Genomic DNA, 25,912 nt, shown 5'->3' on the forward strand with positions numbered 1-25,912 from the left:
CTACTCTGTCCCAGATGCTGATATATGCATAGTATTATTAGTATTGGATAGAAAACACTGAAGTTTCTAAAACTGTTGAATGATGTCTGTGAGTATAACAGAACTCATATGCAGGCAAAAACCTGAGAAAAATCCAACCAGGAAGTGGGACATCTGATGTTTGTAGTTTTTCGAAGCCTTGCCTACCGAGTACACATTGAGATATGGATGAGGTTGCACTTCCTGGGGCTTCCACTAGATGTCAACTGTCTTTTGAAAGTTGAATGAGGATTATACTATAAAGGAGGGGCTCACGAGACCTGTTTGAGTCAGTGGTCTGGCATAGTGCCTCGGTCTCATGACGCGCACTCCCGACAGTTACCTCTTGTTCCAGTGCTTTTCTTCAGACATAGGAATTCTCCGGTTGGAACATCATTGATGTTTTATGTTAAAAACATCCTAACGATTGATTCCATACATCGTTTGACATTATTCTAAATGACTAACAGAACTATGAGTTTTTGTCTGGATGAAATGCTCGCGCCTCATGAGGATGGATTACTGGGCAGAACACGCTAACAACAAGTGGCTATTTTGACATAAATTATGGAACTTTATGGAACAAATCAGTAATTTATTGTCAAACTGGGATTCCTGGGAGTGCCTTCTGATGAAGATCATCAAAGGTAAGTGAAATGGTGGCTATTCCTCTGGCTGTTTTGGGTTCTGAGCGCCGTTCTCAGATTATGCTTTTTCTGTAAAGTTTTCTTTAAATCTGACACAGCGGTTGCATTAAGGAGAAGTCTCTCTTTAATTCTGTGAATAACACTAGTATCTTTTATCAATGTTTATTATGAGTATTTCTGCAAAATCAGATGTTTTGGAATCAAAACATTTCTGCACGTAAGGCGCCAATGTAAAATGAGATTTTTGGATATAAATATGCACATTATCGAACAGAACATACATGTATTGTGTAACATGATGTCCTATGAGTGTCATCTGATGAAGATCAAAAGGTTAGTGATTCATTTTATCTATATTTCTGCATTTTGTGACTCATATCTTTGGCTGGAAAAATGACTTTTCGACTTGGCGATGATCTAACAATCATATGTTGTGCTTTAGCTATAAAGCATTTTTTAAATCGGACACGATGGGTAGATTGACAAGATGTTTATCTTTCATTTGCTGTATAGGACTTGTTAATGTCTGAAAGTAACATATTTAACCTCTTAGAGCTCTAGGGGCGCTATTTCATTTTTGGATAAAAAACGTTCCCGTTTTAAGCGCGATATTTTGTCACGAAAAGATGCTCGACTATGCATATTCTTGACAGTTTTGGAAAGAAAACACTCTGAAGTTTCAGAATCTGCAAAGATTTTGTCTGTAAGTGCCCCAGAACTCATTCTACAGGCGAAACCAAGATGATGCATCACCCAGGAATTAGCAGAATTTCTGAAGCTCTGTTTTCCATTCTCTCCTTATATGGCTGTGATTGCGCAAGGAATGAGCCTACACTTTCTGTCGTTCGCCCAAGGTCTTAGCAGCATTGTGACGTATTTGTAGGCATATCATTGGAAGATTGGCCATAAGAGACTACATTTTCCAGAGGTCCGCCCGGTGTCCTTTGTCTAAATTTGTGCGTAATCTTCAGGTGCGGTCATTTTCTCCTGGGATTCAGGAGAGAAAGCATGTGTCCAAGAACGATGTATCAATGAAGAGATATGTGAAAAACACCTTGAGGCTTGATTCTAAACAACGTTTGCCATGTTTTCAGTCGATATTATGGAGTTAATTTGGAAAAAAGTTTGCGTTTTGAGGACTGAATTTATGGATTTTTTTTGGTAGCCAAATGTGATGTATAAAACGGAGCTATTTCTAATACACAAGGAATCTTTTTGGAAAAACTGAGCATCTGCTATCTAACTGAGAGTATCCTCATTGAAAACATCAGAAGTTCTTCAAAGGTAAATGATTTTATTTGAAGGCTTTTATGTTTTTGTTAATGTTGCGTGCTGGATGCTAACGCTAATGCTAACGCTAAATGCTAACGCAAAATGCTAACTCTAGCTAGCTACTTTTACACAAATGATTGTTTTCCTATGGTTGAGAAGCATATTTTGAAAATCTGAGATGACAGTGTTGTTTACAAAAGGCTAAGCTTGAGAGATGGCATATTTATTTCATTTCATTTGCGATTTTCATAAATAGTTAACGTTGTGTTATGCTAATGAGCTTGCTGATAGATTTACACAATCCTGGATACAGGGGTTTTTTTCATAGCTAAACGTGACGCAGAAAACGGAGCGATTTGTCCTAAACAAATAATCTTTCAGGAAAAACTGAACATTTGCTATCTGAGAGTCTCCTCATTGAAAACATCTGAAGTTCTTCAAAGGTAAATGATTTTTTTGAATGCTTTTCTGTTTTTTTGTGTAAATGTTGCCAGCTGAATGCTAATGCTAAATGCTACGTTAGCCATCAATACTGTTACACAAATGCTTGTTTTGCAATGGTTGAGAAGCATATTTTGAAAATCTGAGATGACAGTGTTGTTAACAAAAGGCTAAGCTTGAGAGATGGCATATTTATTTCATTTCATTTGCGATTTTCATGAATAGTTAACGTTGCGTTATGGTAATGAGCTTGAGTCTGTATTCACGAACCCGGATCCGGGATGGGGAGATCAGAAAGGTTAAAAAATATTTTTTTTAACTTCGCCTTTTCAGCGGAATGTTGTCGAGGTGTTCCGCTAGCGGAACCCCTGCGCTAGAAAGGGATAGGGGGCAGCATTTTCACTTTTGGATAAATAGCGTGCCCAATTTCAACTTCCTGCTACTCATGCCAGGAATATATGATATGCATATAAAATACTCTGAAGTTTCTAAAACGGTTTCAATCATGTCTGTGACTATAACAGAACTTATGTAGCAGGCAAAACCCCGAGGACTAACTGTTCAGATTTTTTTTCTATTTTGCCTCTGACCGTTCCCTCTGTTGTCTTTGCCAAGGGATATTTGATAGGGACCATTTTACAGTTCCTACGACTTCCACTGAATGTCACCAGTCTTTGGAATTTGGTTGAAGTTAATCATTTGTGCAACGAAGAAGAAGCACATCCTGGAACAAGGTTACACTGTTGAGAGTTGCGCAAGACGAAAAAAGGAGCATGGTTTGTTTACTTGCTGTGTTGAATACAGATTGCCCCGTCTACAATTTGATCGATTATTAACGTTTAAAAATACCTAAAGTTGTATTACAAAAGTAGTTTGAAATATTTTGGCAAAGTTTGTAGGCAACTTTTGAAATGTTTTGTAGTGACGTTGTGTTTTGGTAAGCAGTTTTTTTCTGGATCAAACATGGTTTATGGACATTTTGGGTATACATGGACGGAATTCATCGAAAAAAAGGACCAATCGTGATGTTTATGGGACATATTGGAGTGCCAACAAAAGAAGCTCGTCAAAGGTAATGCATGTTTTATATTTTATTTCAGCGTTTTGTGTAGCGCCTGCTACGCTAGCTCTTTTGTTTAGTACTGGTTCAGATGGGTGCATGCTATCAGATAATAGCTTCTTATGCTTTCGCCAAAAAGCATTTTAAAAATCTGACATGTTGGCTGGATTCACAACGAGTGTAGCTTTAATTGACTATCTTACTTGTGATTTAATGAAAGTTTGAATTTTATGTAATTTTATTTGAATCTGGCGCTCTGCATTTCCCCAGGCAATTGGCCAGTTGAGACGCTAGCGTCTCCATATCCTTAAGAGGTTTTAAGGGAGTAGTACACAGCATTGTACGAGATCTTCAGTTTCTTGTTAATTTCTCACATGAAAGAGCCTTCATTTCTCAGAACAAGAATATACTGACGAGTTTCAGAAGAAAGGTCTTTGTTTCTAGCCATTTTGAGCCTGTAATCGAACCCACAAATGCTGACGCTCCAGATACTTAACTAGTTTAAGATGGACAGTTTTATTGCTTCTTTAATCAGAACATATTTCAGCTGTGCTAACATTATTGCAAAAGGGTTTTCTAATGATCAATTCGCCTTTTAAAATTATAAACTTGGATTAGCTAACAAAACATGCCATTGGAACACAGGAGTGATTGTTGCTGATTATGGGCCTCTGTACGCCTACGTAGATATTCCATTTAACAAACAAATGTAAATCAAGCGTTTCCAGCTACAATAGACGTCAACACTATTTCTGATCAATTTGATGTTATTTTAATATACAAAAAAATGAATTTTTTCATAAACAATGACATTTATAAGTGACCCCAAACGTTTGAACGGTAGTGTATATCTGACTAAATTATGAAAGACGAGCATTGTCCTTTTGAATTCCATAGAGTTAGTGAAGAGGTGAAAAAATAATTGTCTATCAACAATGACAAGCCACCGGGGTCTGACAATATGAATGGAAAATAAATATAATAATACCAGATGATAGGGAGGTCATACAGGCACGTGGAGGCTACACACACTACCGAGCCTCCTTTTGACTTGTTTTAAGGACATTACATCAAAGTTGGATCAGCCTGTAGTGTGGTTTTCCACTTTAATTTTGAGTGTGACTCCAAATCCAGACCTCCATGGGTTGATAATTTGATTTCCATGTTTGTGTGATTTTGTTGTCAGCAAAAAAAGTAAAAAGTATTTAATAAGAATATTTCATTCATTCAGATCTAGGATGTGTTATTTTAGTGTTTCCTTTATTTTTTTGAGCAGTGTATTTTAAAAACAACCTGAGGATTGATTATAAAAAACGTTTGACATGTTTCTGTGGACATTACGGATATTATTTGGAATTTGTCTGCGTTGTCGTGACCGCTCTTTCCTGTTGATTTCTGAACATAGTGTGCCAAACAAACGGAAGTATTTTGGATATAAAAATTATCTTTATGGAACAAGAGGAACATTTGTCGTGTAACTGGAGTCTCGTGAGTGAAAACATCCGAAGATCAAAGGTAAACGATTAATTTGATTGCTTTTCTGATTTTCGTGACCAAACTCCCTGACGCTAAGTGTACTTAATGTACTGTCATGCGATCGATAAACTTACACAAACGCTTGGATTGCTTTCACTGTGACAGGTGGATTAACAAAAGGCTAAGCTGTGTTTTGCAATATTGCACTTGTGATTTCATGAATATAAATATTTTAAGTAATATTATTTGACTGGGGTACTATGCTATTCAGCGGTTGCTGACGACAATTTTCCCGCTTAAGGGATGGGTAGCGTCAAGAAGTTAATGCAACCGCTGTGTCAGATTTCAAAAAAGCTTTACGGAAAAAGCAAACCATGCAATAATCTGAGTCGGCGCTCAGAACCCAATCAAGACAAATATATCCGCCATATTATGCAGTCAACAAAAGTCATAACTAGAATTATAAATCTTCACTTACCTTTGCTGATCTTTGTCGGAATGCACTCGCAGGACTCCCAGTTCCACAAGAAATGTTTGTTTTGTTCATTAATGTCCATAATAATTTATGTCCAAATAGTTCCTTTAGTTAGCGCGTTTGGTAAACAAATCCAAAGTCACGAAGCGCGTTCACTAAAAGCAGACAAAAGTCAAAAAGTTAAGTTACAGTCCGCAGAAACTTGTCAAACGATGTATAGAATAAATCTTTAGGATGTTTAACATAAATCTTCAATAACGTTCCAACCAGAGAATTCCGTTGTCTTCAGAAGTGCGATGGAACAGAGCTCCCTCTCACGTGAAAGCGCATGGTCAGATCATGGCAGACCTTACTCATTTCCTTCTCCTTCAGCCCCACTTCACAGTACAATATCTTCAACACAGTATCTTCAAAAGGAGCGGTGTTGAAAATCTACCAACCTCAGATTTCCCACTGATTTTTTCCTCAGGTTTTTGCCTGCCATATCAGTTCTGTTATACTCACAGACATCATTCAAACAGTTTTAGAAACTTCAGAGTGTTTTCTATCCAAATCTACTAACAATAGGCATAATAATAGGCATATTTGTAGCAGGCCCGTTTACTCTGGGCATGCTTTTCATCCGGATGTGAAAATACTGCCCCCTACCCCAAAGAAGTTAAGGTTTGGGCTGATTTCAAGGTTTTACCGCTCACCTACAAAGCATTACAAGGGCTTCCTCATACCTGTCTTACTGATTTGGTCCTAGCGTACATACCTACACGTACGCTACGGTCACAAAAAGCAGGCCTCCTTACTGTCCCTAGAATTTATAAGCAAACAGCTGGAGGCAGGGCTACCTCCTATAGAGCTCCAGCTTTATGGAATGGTCTGCCTGTCCATGTGAAAGACGCAGACTCGGTCGACCTTTAAGTTTTTATTTAAGACTCATCTCTTCAGTAAGTCATATGATTGAGTGTAGTCTGGCCCAGGAGTGTGAAGGTGAACGGAAAGGCTCTGGAGCAACGAACAGCCCTTGCCGTCTCTGCCTGACCGGTTCCCCTCTCTCCACTGGGATTCTCTGCTTACTGGTGTCACCGGCTTACTGGTGCTCTTTCATGCGTCACTTGAGTGGGTTGACTCACTGACGTGATGTTCCTGTCCAGGTTGGCGTCCTCCTCGGGTTCGTGCCGTTGGGGAGATCTTTGAGGGCTATACTCGGCCTTGTCTCAGGGTAGTAGGTTGGTGGTTGAAGATATCCCTATAGTGGTGTGGGGGCTGTGCTTTGGCAAAGCGGGTGGGGTTACATCCTGCCTGTTTGGCCCTGTCCGGGGGTATCGTCAGACAGAGACAGAGTGTCTACCGACCGCTCCCGTCTCAGCCGCCAGTATTTATGCTGCAATAGTTTGTGTGTCGGGGGGCTAGTTTCTTATATCTGGAGTATTTCTCCTGTCTTATCCGGTGTCCTGTGTGAATTTAAGTATTCTCTCTCTCTCTCTCTCTCTCCCCTACCTGGCCTGTTGACTCCTTGCTGTCCCCAGTCCACCTGCTGCTGCTCCAGTTTCAAATGTTTTGCCTGCGGCTATGGAACCCTGACCTGTTCACTGGACGTGCTACCTTGTCCCGGACCTGCTGTTTTCGACTCTCTACCGCACCTGCTGTCAGGAACTCTGATTGATCGGCTATGAAAAGCCAAATTACATTTACTCCTGAGGTACTGTCCTGTTGCACCCTCAACAATGACTGATTATTATTATTTTCTGACCCTGCTGGTCATCTGTTTGAACATCTTGGCCATGATCTGTTATAATCTCCACCCGGCACAGCCAAAAGAGGACTGGCCAACCCTCAGAGCCTGGTTCCTCTCTAGGTGCCGGCCTTTCTAGTGAGTTTTTCCTTGCCACCGTGCTTCGACATCTGCATTGCTTGCTGTTTGGGGATTCAGGCTGGGTTTCTGTATAACACTTTGAGACCTAGAAACAGCTGTACAGCGACTCCCCCATCCAAACTGACAGAGCTTGAGAGGATCTGCAGAGAGGCGAGAAACTCCCCAAATACAGGTGTGCCAAGCTTGTAGCGTCATACCCAAGACGACTCCAGGCTGTAATCGCTGCCAAAGGAGCTTCAACAAAATATTGAGTAAAGGGTATGAATACTTTTGAAAAAAGTTCTAAAAACCTATTATTGGTTTGTCATTATTATGGGGTATTGTGTGTAAATTGATGAGGTAATCTTTTTATATATATATATATTTATTTTGGAATAAGACACATAAAATGTGGAAAAAGTCAAGGGTCTGAATACTTTCCAAATGCACTGTATATGGTTGAATCATCAGCATACATGGACACAGGCTTTGACTAATGCAAGTGGCAGGTCATTGGTAAAAAATTGAAGTGTAGACCGTTGCCCTGCGGATCGTCACACCCTACATGTTTGGCATTGGAGGCGCTTCCATTAAAGAAAACTCTCAGTTTTATTAGATAGATTGCCATATGGTCTATTTAGAGCTAAGGTTGAAAAACCATACAACATACGTTCTCAACAACAGGTTATGGTCAATAATATCAAAGGCTGCATTGAAATTTAACAATACAGCTCCCACAAACTTCTATCAATTTCTTTCAACCAACCATCAGCATGTGTCTTTTGTCAAAAATCTAACTTACAATGCTTTTTTTCATTATGTGTTTTTTAATGCATGAACAAAGGCTTGGTTTGTTGATGGCATTTCCTGTCTAAATTAGCCAATTAAGTAATTATTAAAATAACTTGCAACATCAAATGGTTTTGTGATGAATAAATTGTGATTTGATGCCCATAATTTAATTTCAAGTAATCTAGTCTTTATATCATTGATTTTGACTTCATAATACAGTCATCTTTTTGGTGATTAGTCACATCATTTTTCAATTTGTAGTAAGTGCGCCAGTCAGATGTGCAGCCAGACTTATTAGCCACTTTTTTTGCCCCATCTCTTTCAGCCATACAGTTTTTCAATTCCTCATGATTCTATGGAGTCTTAACAGTTCTAACAGTCAGTTTCTTAACAGGTGCATGTTAATCAATAATTCAAAGAAGCAATTTCATAAATTCATCAAGTGCAGAGTCTAGATACTCCTTATTAATCACAAAAACAAATGGTTTTAACATCATCCATATAAGAGTCACAGCAAAATATTTTGTATGATCTACACTATTTTCGGCCCAGCTTTTGGAACTTTGGCTTCCCGGATCTAGCCACTATATGTGACCCACCACCTGGATTCAGTCCTATGTAGCGAGATTTTAAATGGTGTTTCTAAAATTGTATAAAAGTAGACTAAGAGAAAATGGTATATCATACACTGCAGTTGAGGAACAATGGGAAGGCAGTTCTGCTTGGAAAGTTGATCAACTTGTAAGTCCACTTTTGGGAATAAGGCCCATGAATGCTTTGGTACACTTACTGGAAAGCTCTTCTTTATCTATACCCATTCAGAATTATTTACACCCTAGCTCACCCATCTCTTTAAGGATTCACATGTGAGGCAATGTGCTAAACAGAGTGTGTAGTAAACACCCAAAGACTTCAAGACTAAAAGTGGCAAAAGTAGTAGCCTACAATAAGGAAAAAAACTCTAGGTAAAAAAAATATCAAAGTGCTGTACAGAAACCCAGCCTAAAACCCCAAACAGCAAGCAATGCAGGTGTATAAGCGCGATGTATAAAAACTCCCTAGAAAGGCCAAAACCTAGGAAGAAACCTAGAGGGGAACCAGGCTATGAGGGGTGGCCAGTCCTCTTCTGGGTGGAGATAAAAAATAATTTTATATAGTCCTTGGCCTATATCCTAATCTGAATTTGGTGCAGGTCATGTTGTTCTTCACATTACCGTCTCTCGTAAACATACACTATATCAAATGAAATCTATTAAGTGCATTTGTCACATGCACAGGATACAGAAGGTGTAAACGGTACAGTGAAATGGTTTCTTGCATATTTGCATAGTAGCAATATCAAAAACAGAAAGTGTCCAGATAAAAAATACTTTAAATGATTAGATGCTTACCCAGACATACTTTGATGGATCATGTGAAAGAAATGTTATAACCACCCCCAGCCACATCTAGCTAAGTGGATGGGTCACTATTATCTAGACATGTACACATGTTCATGAAATACAATAGATAAAGGTAAACACCCCCAGACACACCTGGCTAACTTGATGGGTCTTGTAATCATCTGGCGAAGTGGATTATTTTGTTTGGACATGTAGCTAGCTAGCTAGCTAGATAAACAATGAACCAGCATAATCCCAACTCCTACTACCACCAATATAAACTAATTGTCATAGCTGTAGTATGAACTAGGTTACATTTTAGCTAGCAAGCTAACAATTGTCTATAACTAGAAATGCAAATGGTTTTCTGTTCCCCTTATATGAACAAAATCTTTGAAATTGTTGCATTTATATTTTTGTTCAGTGTAGCTAACATGACTATGATTGTGCCTTTGGCTGCTGGACAATGAAAGAAAATTGGTATAAAATAATTGCCTCCAATAATATGGTCTGATTTTGGCGAGCCTCATAACATGCGTCAAAACAATCAGTTTTCGAACAATTAAGCATATGTTTTTAAAATGCATAGCTGCCTCCAGCGCATTGCAAAGCGATGTGTGACGTGCGCTGATGAAGCCTGCCATCCATTGCCTACGCATTTTTTGAGATGCTGAAAGAACATCTCTAGAACTGTCTGACAGACTTTCAACTCAAAGGCTCTGTATCTGTGTGCCTACACAAGTGTCAAAACCAACATTTATACAAATGTGTTTTTTTTCCCTGGCAAGAAGTTTCCTTTCCTTTGAGCGTTTGTTTCTTAAGTCCTTTGTTGTTGTAATGAAATCTTTAGTCATGTTTTTTCCATCATATTTTAAATAACTTGCAGAACACACACTTTGTGACATTGTCATGTAGCATTAATCCATTCCTGTGGCACTTTAATTGGACTAAGAAAACGCACTTTATGACACTCAAGAAGCAATATGGCCACCTTCATCATAAAAGCCAGATAGGCCGATCATGTATATGCCCTTATGTCAGTCATCAGTCAAAAAGGTGCCTTGTCCTGCTCCTGGGAAAAATATTTGTCACATGCGCCCAATACAACAGGTGTAGACAACACGGTGAAATGCTTACTTACAAGCCCTTATCCAACAATGCAGTTCAAGAAATAGGAGGTAAGAAAATGTACGGACTAAAGTAATAAATAAAATAACAAAGCTATATACAGGGGGTACCGGTACTGAGTCAATGTGCGGTGGTACAGGTTAGTTGAGGTAATTTGTACATGTAGGTAGGGGTAAAGTAGCTATGCATAGATGATAAACAGCACGTAGCAGCAGTGTAAAAACATGTAAATAGTCTGGGTGGCCAAATTATGGCTTATGGCTCGGGGATAGAAGACGTAAGGAGCCGCTTGGACCTAGACTTGGTGCTTTGGTACCGCTTGCTGTGTGGTAGCAGAGAGAAGAGTCTATGACTTGGGTGACTGGAGTCGGACAATTTTTTGGGACTTCCTCTGACACCGCCTAGTATATAGGAACTGGATGACAGGAAGCTTGGCCCCGGTGATGAACTGGGCCGCAGTCAATACCCTCTGTAGCGCCTTACAGTCGGATGTCAAGCAGTTGCCATACCAGATCTGGGGACCCATGCCAAATCTTTTCAGTCTCCTGAGGGGGAAAAGGTGTTGTGTCCTCTTCATGGCTGTCTTGGTGCGTTTGGACTATGATAGTTTGTTGGTGATGTGGATACCATGAACTTGAAACCAGCTCCACTCCAGCCCCATCCATGTTAATGGGGACCTGTTTGGCACTCCTTTTCCTGTAGTCCACGATCAGCTCCTTTGTCTTGCTCACATTGAGAGAGGAGGTTGTCCTGGCATCACACTGCCAGGTCTCTGATTTCCACCATGTAGGCTGTCTCAACGTTGTCAGTGATAAGGCCTACTACACTGTTGTGTCGTCATTAAACTTAAGGATCTGCGTGGCAGATGTGTTGGATCTGTTGGTGTCGGTATACGAATTGGAGTGGGATGATGGTGGTGTGTCATTACCAGCCTTTCAAAGCACTTCATGGCTACCGACGTGAGTGCTACGGGGTGGTAGTCATTTAGGCAGGTTACCTTCGTGTTCTTGGCCACAGGGACTATGGTGGTCTGCTTGAAACATGTAGGTATTACATATTCTGCCAGGCAAGGTTGAAAATGTTAGTCAAAACCTCTGACTCCCCATCCCGCATGCGGGAGCGTAATCATCGCCTGACACTAATTAGCATAACGCAACGGACATAAATATCCCTAGAAAATATTCCTATTCATGAAAATCACAAGTGAAATATATTGAGACTGTTAATCAATTGTTAATCACCCTGTCAACTCAGATCTTCAAAATGTGCTTTATAGCCAAAGCTAGACGAGCATTTGTGTAAGTTTATCGATAGCCTAGCATAGCATTTTGTCCAGCTAGCAGCAGGTAACTTGGTCACAGAAATCAGAAAAACAGTTTACCTTTGATGAGCTTCGGATGTTTTCACTCACGAGACTCCCAGTTAGATAGCAAATGTTACATTTTTCCAAAAATATTATTTTTGTAGGCGAAATAGCTTCGTTTGTTCTTCACGTTTGGAGAAATCGCCCTGAAATTGCGGTCACGAAAACGGCAAAAAATATTCCAAATTAGCTCCATAATAATCGACAGAAATATGGCAAACGTTGTTTATAATCAATCCTCAAGGTGTTTTTCAAATATCTATTCAATAATATATCCATCGGGACAATTAGTTTTTCGGTAGGACTGATTGGAGTAATGGCTACCTCTGTATTTTACGCAAGAATCTCTCTGGGGGCATCAGTTGACCACTTGCGCAATGTAGCCGCCTACGGCTATTCTTCAACATAAATGCGTAAAACTATGTCACAATGCTGTAGACACCTTGGGGAATACGTAGAAAGCGTAATCTGGTTGATAGCCCATTCACAGCTCAATAGGGACTCATTGGAACGCAGCGCTTTCAAAATATGGGGCACTTCCGGATTGGATTTTTCTCAGGCTTTCGCCTGCAACATATCAGTTCTGTTATACTCACAGACAATATCTTTACAGTTTTGGAAACGTTAGAGTGTTTTCTATCCTAAGCTAAATTATATGCATATTCTAGCATCTTGTCCTGACAAAATATTCAGTTTACTACGGGAAAGTTTTTTTTCCAAAAATGAAAATACTGTCCGAGTCACAACAGGTTTTAAGGCACTTGCCAGTTGGTCCGCGCATGCTCAGAGTAGACGTCCTGGTAATCCGTCTGGCCCCGCAGCCTTGTGAATGTTGACCTGAAGAAAGGTCCTGCTTACATCAGCTACGGAGAGCGTGGTCACACAGTCGTCTGGAACAGCTGGTGCTCTTATGCATTCTTCAGTGTTGCTTGCCTCGAAGCGAGCATAAAAGGGCATTTAAGCTCGTCTGATAGGCTCACGTCACCGGGCAGCTCGCAGCTGCTTTTCCCTTTGAAGTCCGCAATAGTTTGCAAGCCCTGCCACATCCGACGAGCATCAGAGCCTGTGTAGTAGGATTCAATCTTAGTTCTGTATTGACGCTTTGCCTGTTTGATGGTTTGTCTGAGGGCATAGACTGGATTTCTTATAAGTGTCCGGATTCGTGTCCCGCTCCTTGAAAGTGTCCGGATTCGTGTCTCGCTCCTTGAAAGTGTCCGGATTCGTGTCCCGCTCCTTGAAAGCGTCAGCTCTAGCCTTTAGCTTGGTGCAGACGTTGCCTGTAATCGATGGCTTCTGGTTGGGATATGTACACCCGGTCAATGTGGGGATGACTTCATCTATGCACTTATTGTTGACTGAGGTGGTACACTCCTAAATGCCACTGGATAAATCCCGGAATATATTCCAGTCTGTGCTAGCAAAAAAGTCCTGTAGCGTAGCATCCGCATCATCTGACCACTTCCGTATTGAGTGAGTCACTGGTACGTCCTGCTGTAGTTTTTGCTTGAAAACAGGAATCAAGAGGGTAGAATTATGGTCAGATTTGCAAAATGGAGGGCGAGGGAGAGCTTTGTAAGCTTCTGTGTGTGCAGTCTAGAATTTTTTTTCTCTGGTTGCACGTGAAATGCTGGTAGAAATGAGGTAAAACGGAATTAAGTTTGCCTGTATTAATGTCCCCGGTGATGGGTTCTGACTCCTAAACTTGAAATATTTTTAAAATCATCAGATATCCTATGGAAATGGAGTGCTGTAGTCCGGTTTCAGCACCAGAAGTTAATGGTTATCTGTGGGAGAAATGTATATGGGGGAGGCAATTAAGCTTGGAATATACTGAGTAAAGGAAAAGCAATCGCATGGTTGCAGTCACTGATAGGGTGGAGAGATGAGGAGTGGGGGCCGAGGTCAGGTCATAAAGGAGAAGGAACAGTTAATTGCCCGCATCACTTAACTTCCTGCCTTGCAATAAAGACGTAATGTTTAGAGGGAAGGAGGTGACTGCACCCAAATTGGGGTATATATACACACTTGTGCTGGTGGAAACATGTCTGTCTGTTCAGCTGTCTGACCCTTTGGGTGAATAAACTTGGTTTGAGCTTTCATAGTTGTCCGTCAGGTTCTAAATAACAGGGTAAAAATTAACAACGGCCACAAGGAGCGCCGCTTATGGATGAACATTTTCCTGTTTGTTTATGGATAGCTCGCTGAGGGAGGTCTTAGTGCCAGTATCGGTTTGTGGTCGTAAATAGATGGCTACGAATAATATCGATAAACTCTTGGTAGATTGTGTGGTCTACAGCTTATCATGAGGTACTCTACCTCAGGCAAGCAATGATTTAATATTAGACATCGCACACCAGCTGTTATTGACAAATAGACACACATCCCCACCCATCGTCTTACCAGACGTACCTGTTCCGTCCTGCCGATGCACGGAAAACCCAGCCAGGTCTATATTATTCGTGTCCTCGTTCAGCCACGACTCGTGGGACAATCTCAAACGGATGTTCAATTTGGTTTCCAATGATTGCACGTTGCTCAATAGAATGGATGTTAGAAGCGGGTTACCCACCTGACGACGAATTCTCACAAGGCACCCTGATCTCCGCCCCCCTGTATTTCCGTCTTTTCTTCACACGAATAACAGAGATTTCGGCCTGATCTCCGGGAAGCAGTATATCCTTCACATCGGACTCATTATAGAGAATCTTTGTCCAGTTCAAGGTGAGTAATTGCTATTCTGATATCCAGAATCTATTTTCGGTCATAAGAGATGGTATCAGCAATATTATGTACAAAATAAGTTGCGAAAAACTACCAAAATAGCACGGTTGGTTAGGAACCCGTAAAACGGCAGATCCCCTCCTGCAGCCATTATCTGCTCCTGCATTCATCACAGACATCAGTAAACAAAGCATTGGGGTCTGACATCAATATGTGAATAACTACAATGATATTTTATTATGGTAAATTTCAGAAAATGTTATAACATAAACCTACTGTTGACAAGTAGGCTATGGTGTAATGGAATGTTTTGCCTTGTGTGGTAGGTTTTGACACTTAATGTAGGTGTCAAAACCAGCCATAAAATAACGCAATATATGACAAAAGATCTAAATATGACAGGTGGTTGTCAGCTGTTATGACATGTTATGACAAGTTGTCAGCTGTTATGACATGGTTATGACCGTGTCATAAAGTGTTATGACGCTTGGTTTCAAGTAGTGTTACCAAATATTTTCCTCCTGAAGTAGTCTGACCACCCACTCACGGCCACAGCATGAAAAATACTGACCATGCTGTTATGATCTCTGTCGGGGCCAGCAGCTCTCTACATTATAGTATAATAGAAATCTCAGACAGTACTTCAGACTGGGTTTATAACCATTTAAGGAGTGGGAGTTGCTGGTACGTATTGGTCCTATCCACTCCTCTCTCAAGAAGTCAAGAAGAATGGAAGAAAACTTTAGCGCACCTGGAGTAGGTAGGTAGGAGTGTGTGTATGAGAGAATGAGGAGACTCACATCTTTGCAGGCAGCAATCTGGTTGATGTACTCTCCGTCAGTGAAGACTATGTTCTGGCCGTCTGCCTGTAGGCCTATGGAGAGGAGAGAGTGAGCAAGATGACTGCATTTATAACATACAAAGAATAAGGAGATTAATTTGTCATGCTCTTGACAAAGGTATTCAGCCGAAACATTGTGCATTGGCCTCCGTTTCCTTTAATATAAACATATTATTTTCTCTTAAATTTGCATACTGTAAAAACAGACCGTGTTTAAGTGTTGTCTGCACATTGAATCGATAAAGCTATGTAGCCATCTTTGTCCTGTGGCTATTTGTCTACTTTGTTCAATCAGGAATATTGAAATATTGTAGTTACAAGCCTTATTTTAGCATATATTATTGATATGATAAATTACTAAAGGGTATATTGTCAATCACTGGGTGAGCAGGTTATAAGAGCCTAATAATTTTTTATGAGCCTTAAATATTATTATTAAATGTTTCCAAGTTAATCTCAAGATAAAATCTAGTTTGAGGCCTCGTTCACTGGTTCTTGACAATAGTAAGTAACCTGATGATTACAAAAATTAAGAATACACACCCCCCCAGGCGCGCACGTGCGCACGCTTACAAATCAGATGCATGAAAGAAATCCTTGCCCTGTTTATTATAACACACAATATGGGGGACAAGGAGGTGTTACTGTGTGTTGTCATGTACCTGGCATGGTGATGGTTCCCTCATGCTCCAGAGTCTCTGGGTTGATCTTGATGGCCGACGTACTGTGGTTGTTACTCATATCCCGGTACAACAGGCAGCCCTGCATGCCCACAATCAATATTTTTTTTTTATTTATACACTACTTTTAGGACTGCATGTCACAATTTGTCCCAAAAGCAACCCAGACCAAGCCCTCCGAGTTTGAATGTGTAGGACAAAGGAATACAAACAATGCTTCATCAATAAACGTTATTTTGGGGGTAGATGTCTATTCCTTTCTAATCCCCTAAAGGTCTTCAGTAGGAGCAGAATCATTATCGACCCAAGCCTTTACTGCATACAGATCAGCAACTATGTTTATTGGGTCAAATGGGGGGTGATCCAAATCAAAGCAGTGAGCAAATGGCATGGTACAAGACCATAACCATAACTCGCAATGAAATAGAATTCCAGGTTGCCTATAGTCTTACTTGTGGTGTCAATTTTAATAAAAAATAAAATAAAATAAAAAGAATGAGGTTAAGTTACCTGAGCAAAACCCAACCACGATCTCTTCTCCTTCCGATTCCTGATGCGTGATGTGGAATTATACACATGGCCCTGGAATACAAACACACATTTGGTCCAATTTTAGAGCGCAACCACAAACGCACAGCCAAACTTTAAGACACAAATATATTCCCTCAATGATGTATGATCCACTGTGTCAGCACTATGTGGCATCAACAATCAACCTCAGAAATGAGAGAATAATTATGGAATCTGGGAGAAGTTTAAAATATTTTATTTAATCTACTACTTTAGTACAGCAGAGTGCTATTATGGAGAGTCTCCTCTTATCAACCAACTGGGGCAGTAACTGGAACATTTGCCTATGAGAAATGTGTTTGAAATGTTTAAGTTCTGACTCAACCTATGGCTATGTGATCAAAAGTAAATGGAAGGAAAACACAATGCTTTGTAAGAATTTAGGTATGATGAAGTCTTATTTAGTATGTGCTGTAATCTACTTTTCACTTCAACAAGCAAATTATCTTTAAAAGGAGCGGTACAGAGTCATAAAACCATTGTTGCTGTGGAAGACTATTGCGTTACAAAAATGGTTTTAAAAACCTTTCTATATAAACTGGCAAAGAAACTACGAGGACTATGCATGCAGTGAGCAATGATGTGTCACTTCTGTAGCCGGAGCCTACTTTGTAGAGGCCGTCCTTGCAGAGCAGGTAGCATATACGCTCTCTCACGTACACACACACACACATCAACCCACCTTCCTACACCCCACGTACCCTGACAGTGCCGCTGTAGCCGGACCCCACTTTGTAGAGGCCGTCCTTGCAGAGCAGGTAGAGGAAGGAGCCATCGGTCTGCAGCAGGCAGCGCTCATCCTCGTCGATCGTCACCTCCTTCAACACCCACTTGTTCATCAGCGCCACCCGCTTGATGCCGTTGCCGAACCAGTCCTGGATCTGGATCTTGCCCACCAGCACAGCCTGCACGCTCCTCTGTAGCGCGTTCAGAATGGTCGGCACCTGGGACGAAGATGTGGGGGGGAATTAAGAAAGAAGAATTAATGGAAGTGAACTGTAATAGAAATGGGAGACTATGAAGTGGACTGTTTTGGCTTTTCTTGACTGTGGAGTGTTTGGTAGAAAGGTCTGGTTTGATATCAGGGCTCCAGAGTGCCGAAAACATAGTCGCAATTTGCAACCCGTTTACTAGAGAAAAACGCATTCTGATTGTATAACATTTAAAATTACAATTGTATTATATTTAGAGTAAGCAATCTAGTAGCTAATGTGTTTTCATTTTCCTCTTCAGGTGAATTAGCCCTACGTTATATTAGTGAACGTAAAAATGTAGACAAATTCTGCTCAAATTAAGCCCCAAAAAAATCAGAACCTACACTATATATATACACAAAAGTATGGACACACCTTCAAACTAGTGGATTTGGCTATTTCAGCCACACCCGTTGCTGACAGGTGTATAATATCGAGAACACAGCAATACAATCTTAAAAGTCAAACATTGCCGGTAGAATGGCCTTACTAAAGAGCTCAGTGACAGGATGCCACCCTTCCAACAAGTCAGTTTGTCAAATTTCTGCCCTGCTAGAGCTGCCCGTCAACTGTAAATGCTGTTATTGTGAAGTGGAAATGTCTAGGAGCAACAACGGCTCAGCCGCAAAGTGGTAGGCCACAAGCTCACTGAATGGGACCACCGAGTGCTGAAGCGTGTGGAGCGTAAAAATTGTCTGTCCTCGGTTGCAACACTCACTACTGAGTTCCAAACTGCCTCTAGAAGCAACATCAGCACAATAACTGTTAGTTGGAAGCTCCATGAAATAGGTTTCCATGGCTAAGCAGCTGTACACAAGCCTAAGATCACCATGCGCAATGCCAAGCGTCGGCTGGAGTGGTGTAAAGCTCACCTCCATTGGACTCCGGAGCAGTTGAAACGCGTCTGATGAATCACGCTTCACCATCAGGCAGTCTGATGGACGAATCTGTGTTTGGCAGATGCCAGGAGAACACTACCTGCCCCAATGTACCCAATTGGGTACAATGTAAAGTTTGCCCAATGTAAAGTTTGGTGGAGTAGGAACAATGATCTTTTTCCAACTTTGTGGCAACAGTTTGGGGAAGGCCCTTTCCAGTTTCAGCATGACAACGCCCCTGTGCACAAAGCAAGGTCCATTCAGAAATGGTTTGTCGAGATGTGTGTGGAATAACTTTACTGGCCTGAACAGAGCCTTGACTTCAATCCCAGCGAACACCTTTGGGATGAATTTAACACCGCCAACTGCGAGCCAGGCTAATCGCACATCATCAGTGCCCAACTGCTTTGGCCTAACATTTTCATTGAACCAGATTTTGTAGAGTCTTCTGGTGACAATGGTGTGGAAGAAACGGTGTCGTTGTCACGGAGGAAGTTGACTGAGTTTGTAAATCAGTGGAATGCCCGGTGGAAGCAGAGATTGCCAAATGCAAAGCTAGTCCAAAAAGAGAACACAGAAAGAAGGCTGTTGTATAAAACACTCTGGATTACATCTTCAAACTAAGGGCAAACATGGCATCGATGAGAGGGAGAAGCATTCATCCATGAATACTGGTAAGAGTCTAGCTAAATCTTCAGATATTATTGCTACCAAACGGTGTTCCGTACACATTTTGCGTAACCGCGGCATTTAAACAAGACTGTAGCGACTGTGTTGGCATTAAAATCAGGGGTGTAAGCTGTTTCTATACAAGCGTTGATTGACATGGTAATGGACCAATAGTAATAGAGAAAAGATTAAAAACACGTACCTCTGATGCTGTACGTTACATTGTGATGTGTACCAATGCAATTCATTGTGTGGAGTACAGCGTCTTTCCACCAGGGGTTAACGCTTCTCTTGCAAATTAAAAACATGCTTAACCATATACACTTCATAATTCATGCTTTAAAAGAAAATTAGTTTTAATATTATTATTGGTAATAGTAAACATTTTTCAGGAGTAAGGTGCTAATGTCAATTTGGTCATCAATAAACATTGAATCAATCAATGAATTCCATAAGACTGATGTGCAGAATCTTAAGAAGAATACCATCCTCTGCATTTACACAAGCAAACCCGTCACCTTCTCACAAAGAGCTTTCTTTTTTTTGCTATCACGTTTGCTGTGCCAACCTATTCAGGACAGTTGTGGGTTCAATAATTGTGTAATCTCACATGCATGTCAGTAATGCATGTCCTAAATTCTATTAAACTTCGCAAATCACATGCTCTAACCAAAATTGAGACGCAACATTCCTGTGTGCCTCTCTTTCTGCTCTTGATTGTGCATAGCTAAAGAAAATGAACGGGACTCAGTAAAAAGACAGCATGTCACCAAACTGCAATAGTTACTGTATGAACTCTGTGGAACGTTTTTGGACCATTGGCTTCCCTGTAAACAGGTACCAACAGGAGGCACGAGCCACCTCCCTAAGGCTCTTCCCTGCCTTCACCTCCTGTAGCTGTTCGGGGGTGTAGTGGTACGGTTTCTTGGGCTCTTGTTGGGCCTTTCCCTTTCCAGACATTTCCTGACATTTCCTGCAACATACTTTATTAAGATAGTGCAAAGAAAATTGACACAAATGTGGATATCATTTCCATGTAATCCAACATAATGTTATTGCATATTTCAGGGTAAGAGCAGGTGTTCTTATATACTCAGTGTATATGATGGAGTGAGATGACAAGAGTTCAGTTGGTGTTACCGTTTCATTTCTTTTTATATATTAACATCGTTGCTTTATACAGTAATTTACTAACATTTAGTGGTTTATAAAAGTATTTCTCCCATGTGATTGGAAGTTGTAATATTAACCCTAATCATTTGCATGATTAGTTCATTAACATTATACAAAAGTAACATATTCCTTCATCTCTCTCTGAACAGAATCACATACAGTGGGGAGAACAAGTATTTGATACACTGCCGATTTTGCAGGTTTTCCCTACTTACAAAGCATGTAGAGGTCTGTAATTGTTATCATTGGTACACTTCAACTGTGAGAGATGGTATCTAAAACAAAAATCCAGAAAATCACATTGTATGATTTTTAAGTAATTAATTTGCATTTTATTGCATGACATAAGTATTTGATACATCAGAAAAGCAGAACTTAATATTTGGTGCAGAAACCTTTGTTTGCAATTACAGAGATCATACGTTTCCTGTAGTTCTTGACCAGGTTTACACACACTGCAGCAGGAATTTTGGCCCATTTTGGCCCACTCAAATACTTGTTCTCCCCACTGTACATCCCTTAGCCCTTATGAAAATAAAGTTCTCTACTTTGTGTAACTCATGTTTAAAGGTATATATTTATCAAGACATTATCAATGGTGAGTGTAAAGTTAATTACACGTGAATTCATTCATATTTAATTCAAATCGAGTGTATTTTTCATTATGCATGCCATCGTGACGCTCAAAAGCAGTGACAGCCGCTGCTTACCTCTGAAAATAAAACCCCTATTCAAATTCTACACAAACCTTCAAATAGGTATGTAATGAGACATTATATAAACACTTTATAGTGTTTTGACATTTTAAGTTCGGGTGAAAAAAGCAGTTTCCCAACACGACATCTTCCCCTATCACTATCACTCAGTAGCCTTCGCTTCCACACCGCCATTTTTAAAAAGACCCGGCAGAGTTCCATTGCCTTCTTCAATCATGTAAAGACAGGTCGCGTGGATGTCTCGTCATTGATTTTGCTGGAAAGGGAATAAATTGTGCTTTACAATGGTATTAATATCTACCAGTTGAACTGGAAGAATGGCATTTTTTTTTAGCTAAAATTAGGTCAAGTGTTCGGAACACCATTAGGTAGCCAGCCGTACACAGTTGAAGTCGGACGTTTACATACACCTTAGCCAAATACATTTAAACTAAATTTTTCACAATTCCTGACATTAATCATAGTAAAAAAAATGGTTTTAGGTCAGTTAGGATCACCACCTTATTTTAATGAGAAATGTCAGAATAATAGTAGAGAGAATAATTTATTTCAGCTTTTATATATTTCATCACATTCCCAGTGGGTCAGACGTTTACATACACTCAATTAGTATTTGGTAGCATTACACTTAAATTGTTTAACTTGGGTCAAATGTTTCAGGTAGCCTTCCACAAGCTTCCCACAATAAGTTGGGTGAACTTTGGCCCATTCCTCCTGACAGAGCTGATGTGACTGAGTCAGGTTTGTAGGCCTCCTTGCTCGCACATGCTTTTCAGTTCAATCTGTCTACAACTTTTCTATAGGCTTGAGGTCAGGGCTTTGTGATGGCCACTCCAATACCTTGATTTTGTTGTCCTTAACTTTTTATGGCTGCAGGGGCAGTATTGAGTAGCTTGGATGAAAAGTTGCCCATTGTTAAAGGCCAGCTCCTCAGTCTCAGTTGCTAATATATGCATATTATTATTAGTATTGGATAGAAAACACTGAAGTTTCTAAAACTGTTTGAATTATGTCTGTGAGTATAACAAAACTCATATTGCAGGCAAAAACTTGGGAAATTCCACTTCCTGTTCGAACTTTGTCCGATGACTAATGTGAAGGGGGGTCGAATGAGACCAGAAAGTCACCACTGACACGAGTTGACCATGCTTTCATCAAGTGCGTTCACAGGGGAAGGACCTGCGTTCCACCGGTCATCTGAAGTCATTCTAATTCTCCGGTTAGAATGTTATTCAAGATATATGTAAACAACATTCTATAGATTGATTCAGTACATCGTTTGACATGTTTCTACTGACTGTTATGGAACTTTTGGACATTGTCACTTTATAATAGACTTTAGAATTGTTTACCAAACGCGCTAACCAAAGTAGCCAATTGGACATAAATAATGGACATTTTCGAACAAATCAAGCATTTATTGAGGACCTGGGATTCCTAGGACTGCATTCTGATGACGTTCATCAAAGGTAAGGAAACATTTATCATGTATTTTCTGGTTTCTGTTGACTCCAACATGGCAGCTAATTTGGCTACTGTTCTGAGCTCCGTCTCAGATTATTACATGGGTTGCTTTTTCCGTAAACTTTTTTTGAAATCTGACACAGCGGTTTCATTAAGGAGAGGTATATCTATAAATCCATGTGTATAACTTGTATTATCTACATTTATGATGAGTATTTCTGTTGAAACGATGTGGCTATGCAAAATCACTTGATGAAGTATTGACTAATACGCAAATGTAAACTCAGATTTTTTTATATAAATATGAACTTTATCAAACAAAACATGCATGTGTTGTGTAACATGAAGTCCTATGAGTGTCATCTGATGAAGATAATTCAAGGTTAGTGATTCATTTTCTCTATTTCTGCTTTTTGTGAATGCTATATTTAGCTGGAAAATGGCTGTGCTTATTGTGGTTTGGTGGAGACCTAACAATCGTTTGTAGTGCTTTTGCTGAAAAGCATATTTGAAATCCGACACATTGGTGGGATTAACAAGATTAACTTTAAAATTATATAAAACACATGTATGTTTTAGGAATTGTAATTAGGCGCCCTCTACTTTCACTGGTAGTTGTCATATCGATCCCATTAGCGGGATTGCAGCCATAACAAGTTAAACCATTTTGCCACAACTTTGGAAGTATGCTTGGGGTCAATGTCCATTTGGAAGACCCATTTGCGACCAAGCTTAAAATTTCTGACTGATGTCTTGAGCTGTTGCGTCAATATATCCACAATTTTCCCACCTCATGATGCCATCTATTTTGTGAAATGAACCAGTCCCTCCTGCAGCAAAGAACCCCCACAACATGATGCTGCCACCCCAGTGCTTCACAGTTGGGATGGTGTTCTTCAGCTTGCAAGCATCCCCCTTTTTCCTCCAAACATAAAGGTCATTCATTATAGCTAAACAGTTCTATTTTTGTTTCATCAGACAGGAGGACATTTCTCCAAAACGTATGATCTTTGTCCCCATGTGCAGTTGCAAATCGTAGACGGGCTTTTTTATGCCGGTTTCAGAGCAGTGGCTTCGTCCTTGCTGAGCAGCCTTTCAGGTTATGTCGATATAGTACTAGTTTACTGTGGATAGAGACACTTTTGTACCTGTTTCCTCCAGCATCTTCACAAGGTCCTTTGCTGTTGTTCTGGGATTGACTTGCACTTTTTGCATGAAAGTAGGAGACAGAATGAGTCTCCTTCCTGAGTGGTATGACGGCAGCGTGGTGCCATGGTGTTTATACTTGCATACTATTGTTTGTACAGATGAGTGTGGTAAATTGCTCTCAAGGATGAACCAGACTTGTGGAGGTCTACAATTATTTTCTGATGTGTTGGCCGATTTCTTTTGATTTTCCCATGATGTCAAGCAAAGAGGCACTGAGTTTGAAGGTAGGCCTTGAAATACATCCACAGGTACACCCCAATTAACTCAAATTATGTCAATTAGCCCATCAGATGCTTCTAAAGCCATGACATCATTTTCTGGAATTTCACGCCGTTTAAAGGCGCAGTCATCTTAGTGTATAACCTCTAACCCACTGGAATTGTGATAGTAAATTATAAGTGAAATAATCTGTCTATAAACAATTGTTGGAAAATTACTTGTGTCATGCACAAAGTAGAAGTCCTAACCGACTTGTCAAAATTGTGGAGTGGTTGAAAAACTAGTTTTATTGACTCCAACCTAAGTTAATGTAAACTTTCAACTTTTGCCAGAAAGTCTTTTTCATTGCAAGTTAGCGCGTACTGTTAGCTAACGTTAGATGGCTGGCTCAGTAGCTAATGTTACATGTATGATCTGTGTAGGAGCTCTATAAAGTTGGATGTTCACATTTTTCTTTTTTGAATGCGGCATTAGAGTTGGGAATATGGTTCATTGTTTAGCTAGCTAGCTATATGTCTAAACAAAAGACTCCACTATGCAAGTACTCATTGTACCGTTTACACCTTCTGTATCCTGTGCATGTTACAAATAAACAGATTTGATTTGATATAGTGTGTGTTTACCAGAGACAGTAATGTGAAGAATAGCATGACCTGCACCAAAGTCAGATTAGGATATAGGCCAAGGACTAGATAAAAGTTCCTCTACTTTCACCACTTTTCGTCCTGAAATCTTTGGTGGTTTACTACACTGTGAATCATTAAAGAGATGGGTGGGGATAAGGCTTTAGAAGGTGTGAACGATGCTGAATGGGTGTAGCCAAAGAGGAGCTCTCCAGTAGGTGTACCAAAACATTCAAAGGCCATTTTCCAAAAAGCGGGGTTTCAAGTTTATGAACTTTCAAATCAGAATTACTTTCTCATCATTCCTCAACTGGAGTGTTTGATAAACCATTTTCTAGCTCAGAGTCTCTACTTTTATCCAATGTAAAAAACTAAATTTAAAATGTTCCTACATAAGACCAATTCACATATTTTTGGGAAAAGGAGCATCAAACTCATCCCCGTGCACTTTTACCACCCTGTGAAGTTAAAAATCACAATTTATTTAATCTGTAGCCTAAAAACTGTGCATGATTTTCCAGGTCACAGTGGGAAAACCATACTGCATGTTGACATTGACATGGTTATTCTAAAAGTATTTGCGCATAAAACCGTTTCCATCACAATGGTCGCATAATTAACTCCGACACACAGGATCCCACCATGCCGAACCAACAAATTGTCTGTTGACATTTACAGAATTGTATCAACACTTGCTGTTTTCATCACACCTGTGGTGATATATTTTTATATGGCATGACTTTATTCGCATTAGAAGGTTGGATAACCATGGTTACAGACAGACAAATGCACAAACAGTATCACTCAAACAGAAAATAATGTACATACACAAACACACAAATATTCTAAAATTAATTGCCGGAAGAATGCGGGCGGGGTAACATAAGAGGGTGGAAAACAGAAGCTTGACATTTTCTCCAAAGTAATTTCTGCTCTCCTTCAGAGCTCCAGATGCTGCTGCCTTGAGACAGTCTGGTGGTGTGGAGCAGGTTTAACAAGTCTAACCTGAGTGGGGAAGTGTGTTGAATCGTTTCGAGTTGTGTGACACAGCGTCGGCTCACCTGGATATTCTGGCAGGCATGACTGCCGTTGTTGGTGAGGATGGCGGAGACGGCCTGCAGGGTCTTGCCTGTGTCTCCCCAGGACACCACCAGGCTGAAGAGGCAGGCACAGGACAGGGCGGTGAGGGCCTGCCCAGTAGGGTCGTTCATCCCCGTGCTGCGCACTGTCGTCTCCAGCAGCAGTTGGAACAGAGACTCTGTAGGGAGGATATAG

General features: G+C 40.3%; 1 protein-coding gene across 24 annotated transcripts in view; it reads right to left on the minus strand.

Annotated features, from left to right (window-relative positions):
* Positions 1–25,912, minus strand: part of LOC110519948 (E3 ubiquitin-protein ligase MYCBP2) — a 344,395-nt gene that overhangs the window by 254,029 nt on the left and 64,454 nt on the right. For all 24 annotated transcript variants that reach the window (XM_036974062.1, XM_036974063.1, XM_036974061.1 and 21 more), the window contains exons 5-9: positions 25,699–25,895; positions 17,414–17,656; positions 16,653–16,724; positions 16,125–16,224; positions 15,422–15,495 (exon numbers count right to left, since the gene is read on the minus strand). In XM_036974062.1, the coding sequence (XP_036829957.1) occupies positions 15,422–15,495; positions 16,125–16,224; positions 16,653–16,724; positions 17,414–17,656; positions 25,699–25,895 (686 nt within the window). The remainder of the gene's footprint in view (positions 1–15,421; positions 15,496–16,124; positions 16,225–16,652; positions 16,725–17,413; positions 17,657–25,698; positions 25,896–25,912) is intronic.

This window comes from Oncorhynchus mykiss, chromosome 3 (genome assembly GCF_013265735.2).
Source record: "Oncorhynchus mykiss isolate Arlee chromosome 3, USDA_OmykA_1.1, whole genome shotgun sequence".
NCBI lineage: Eukaryota > Metazoa > Chordata > Actinopteri > Salmoniformes > Salmonidae > Oncorhynchus > Oncorhynchus mykiss.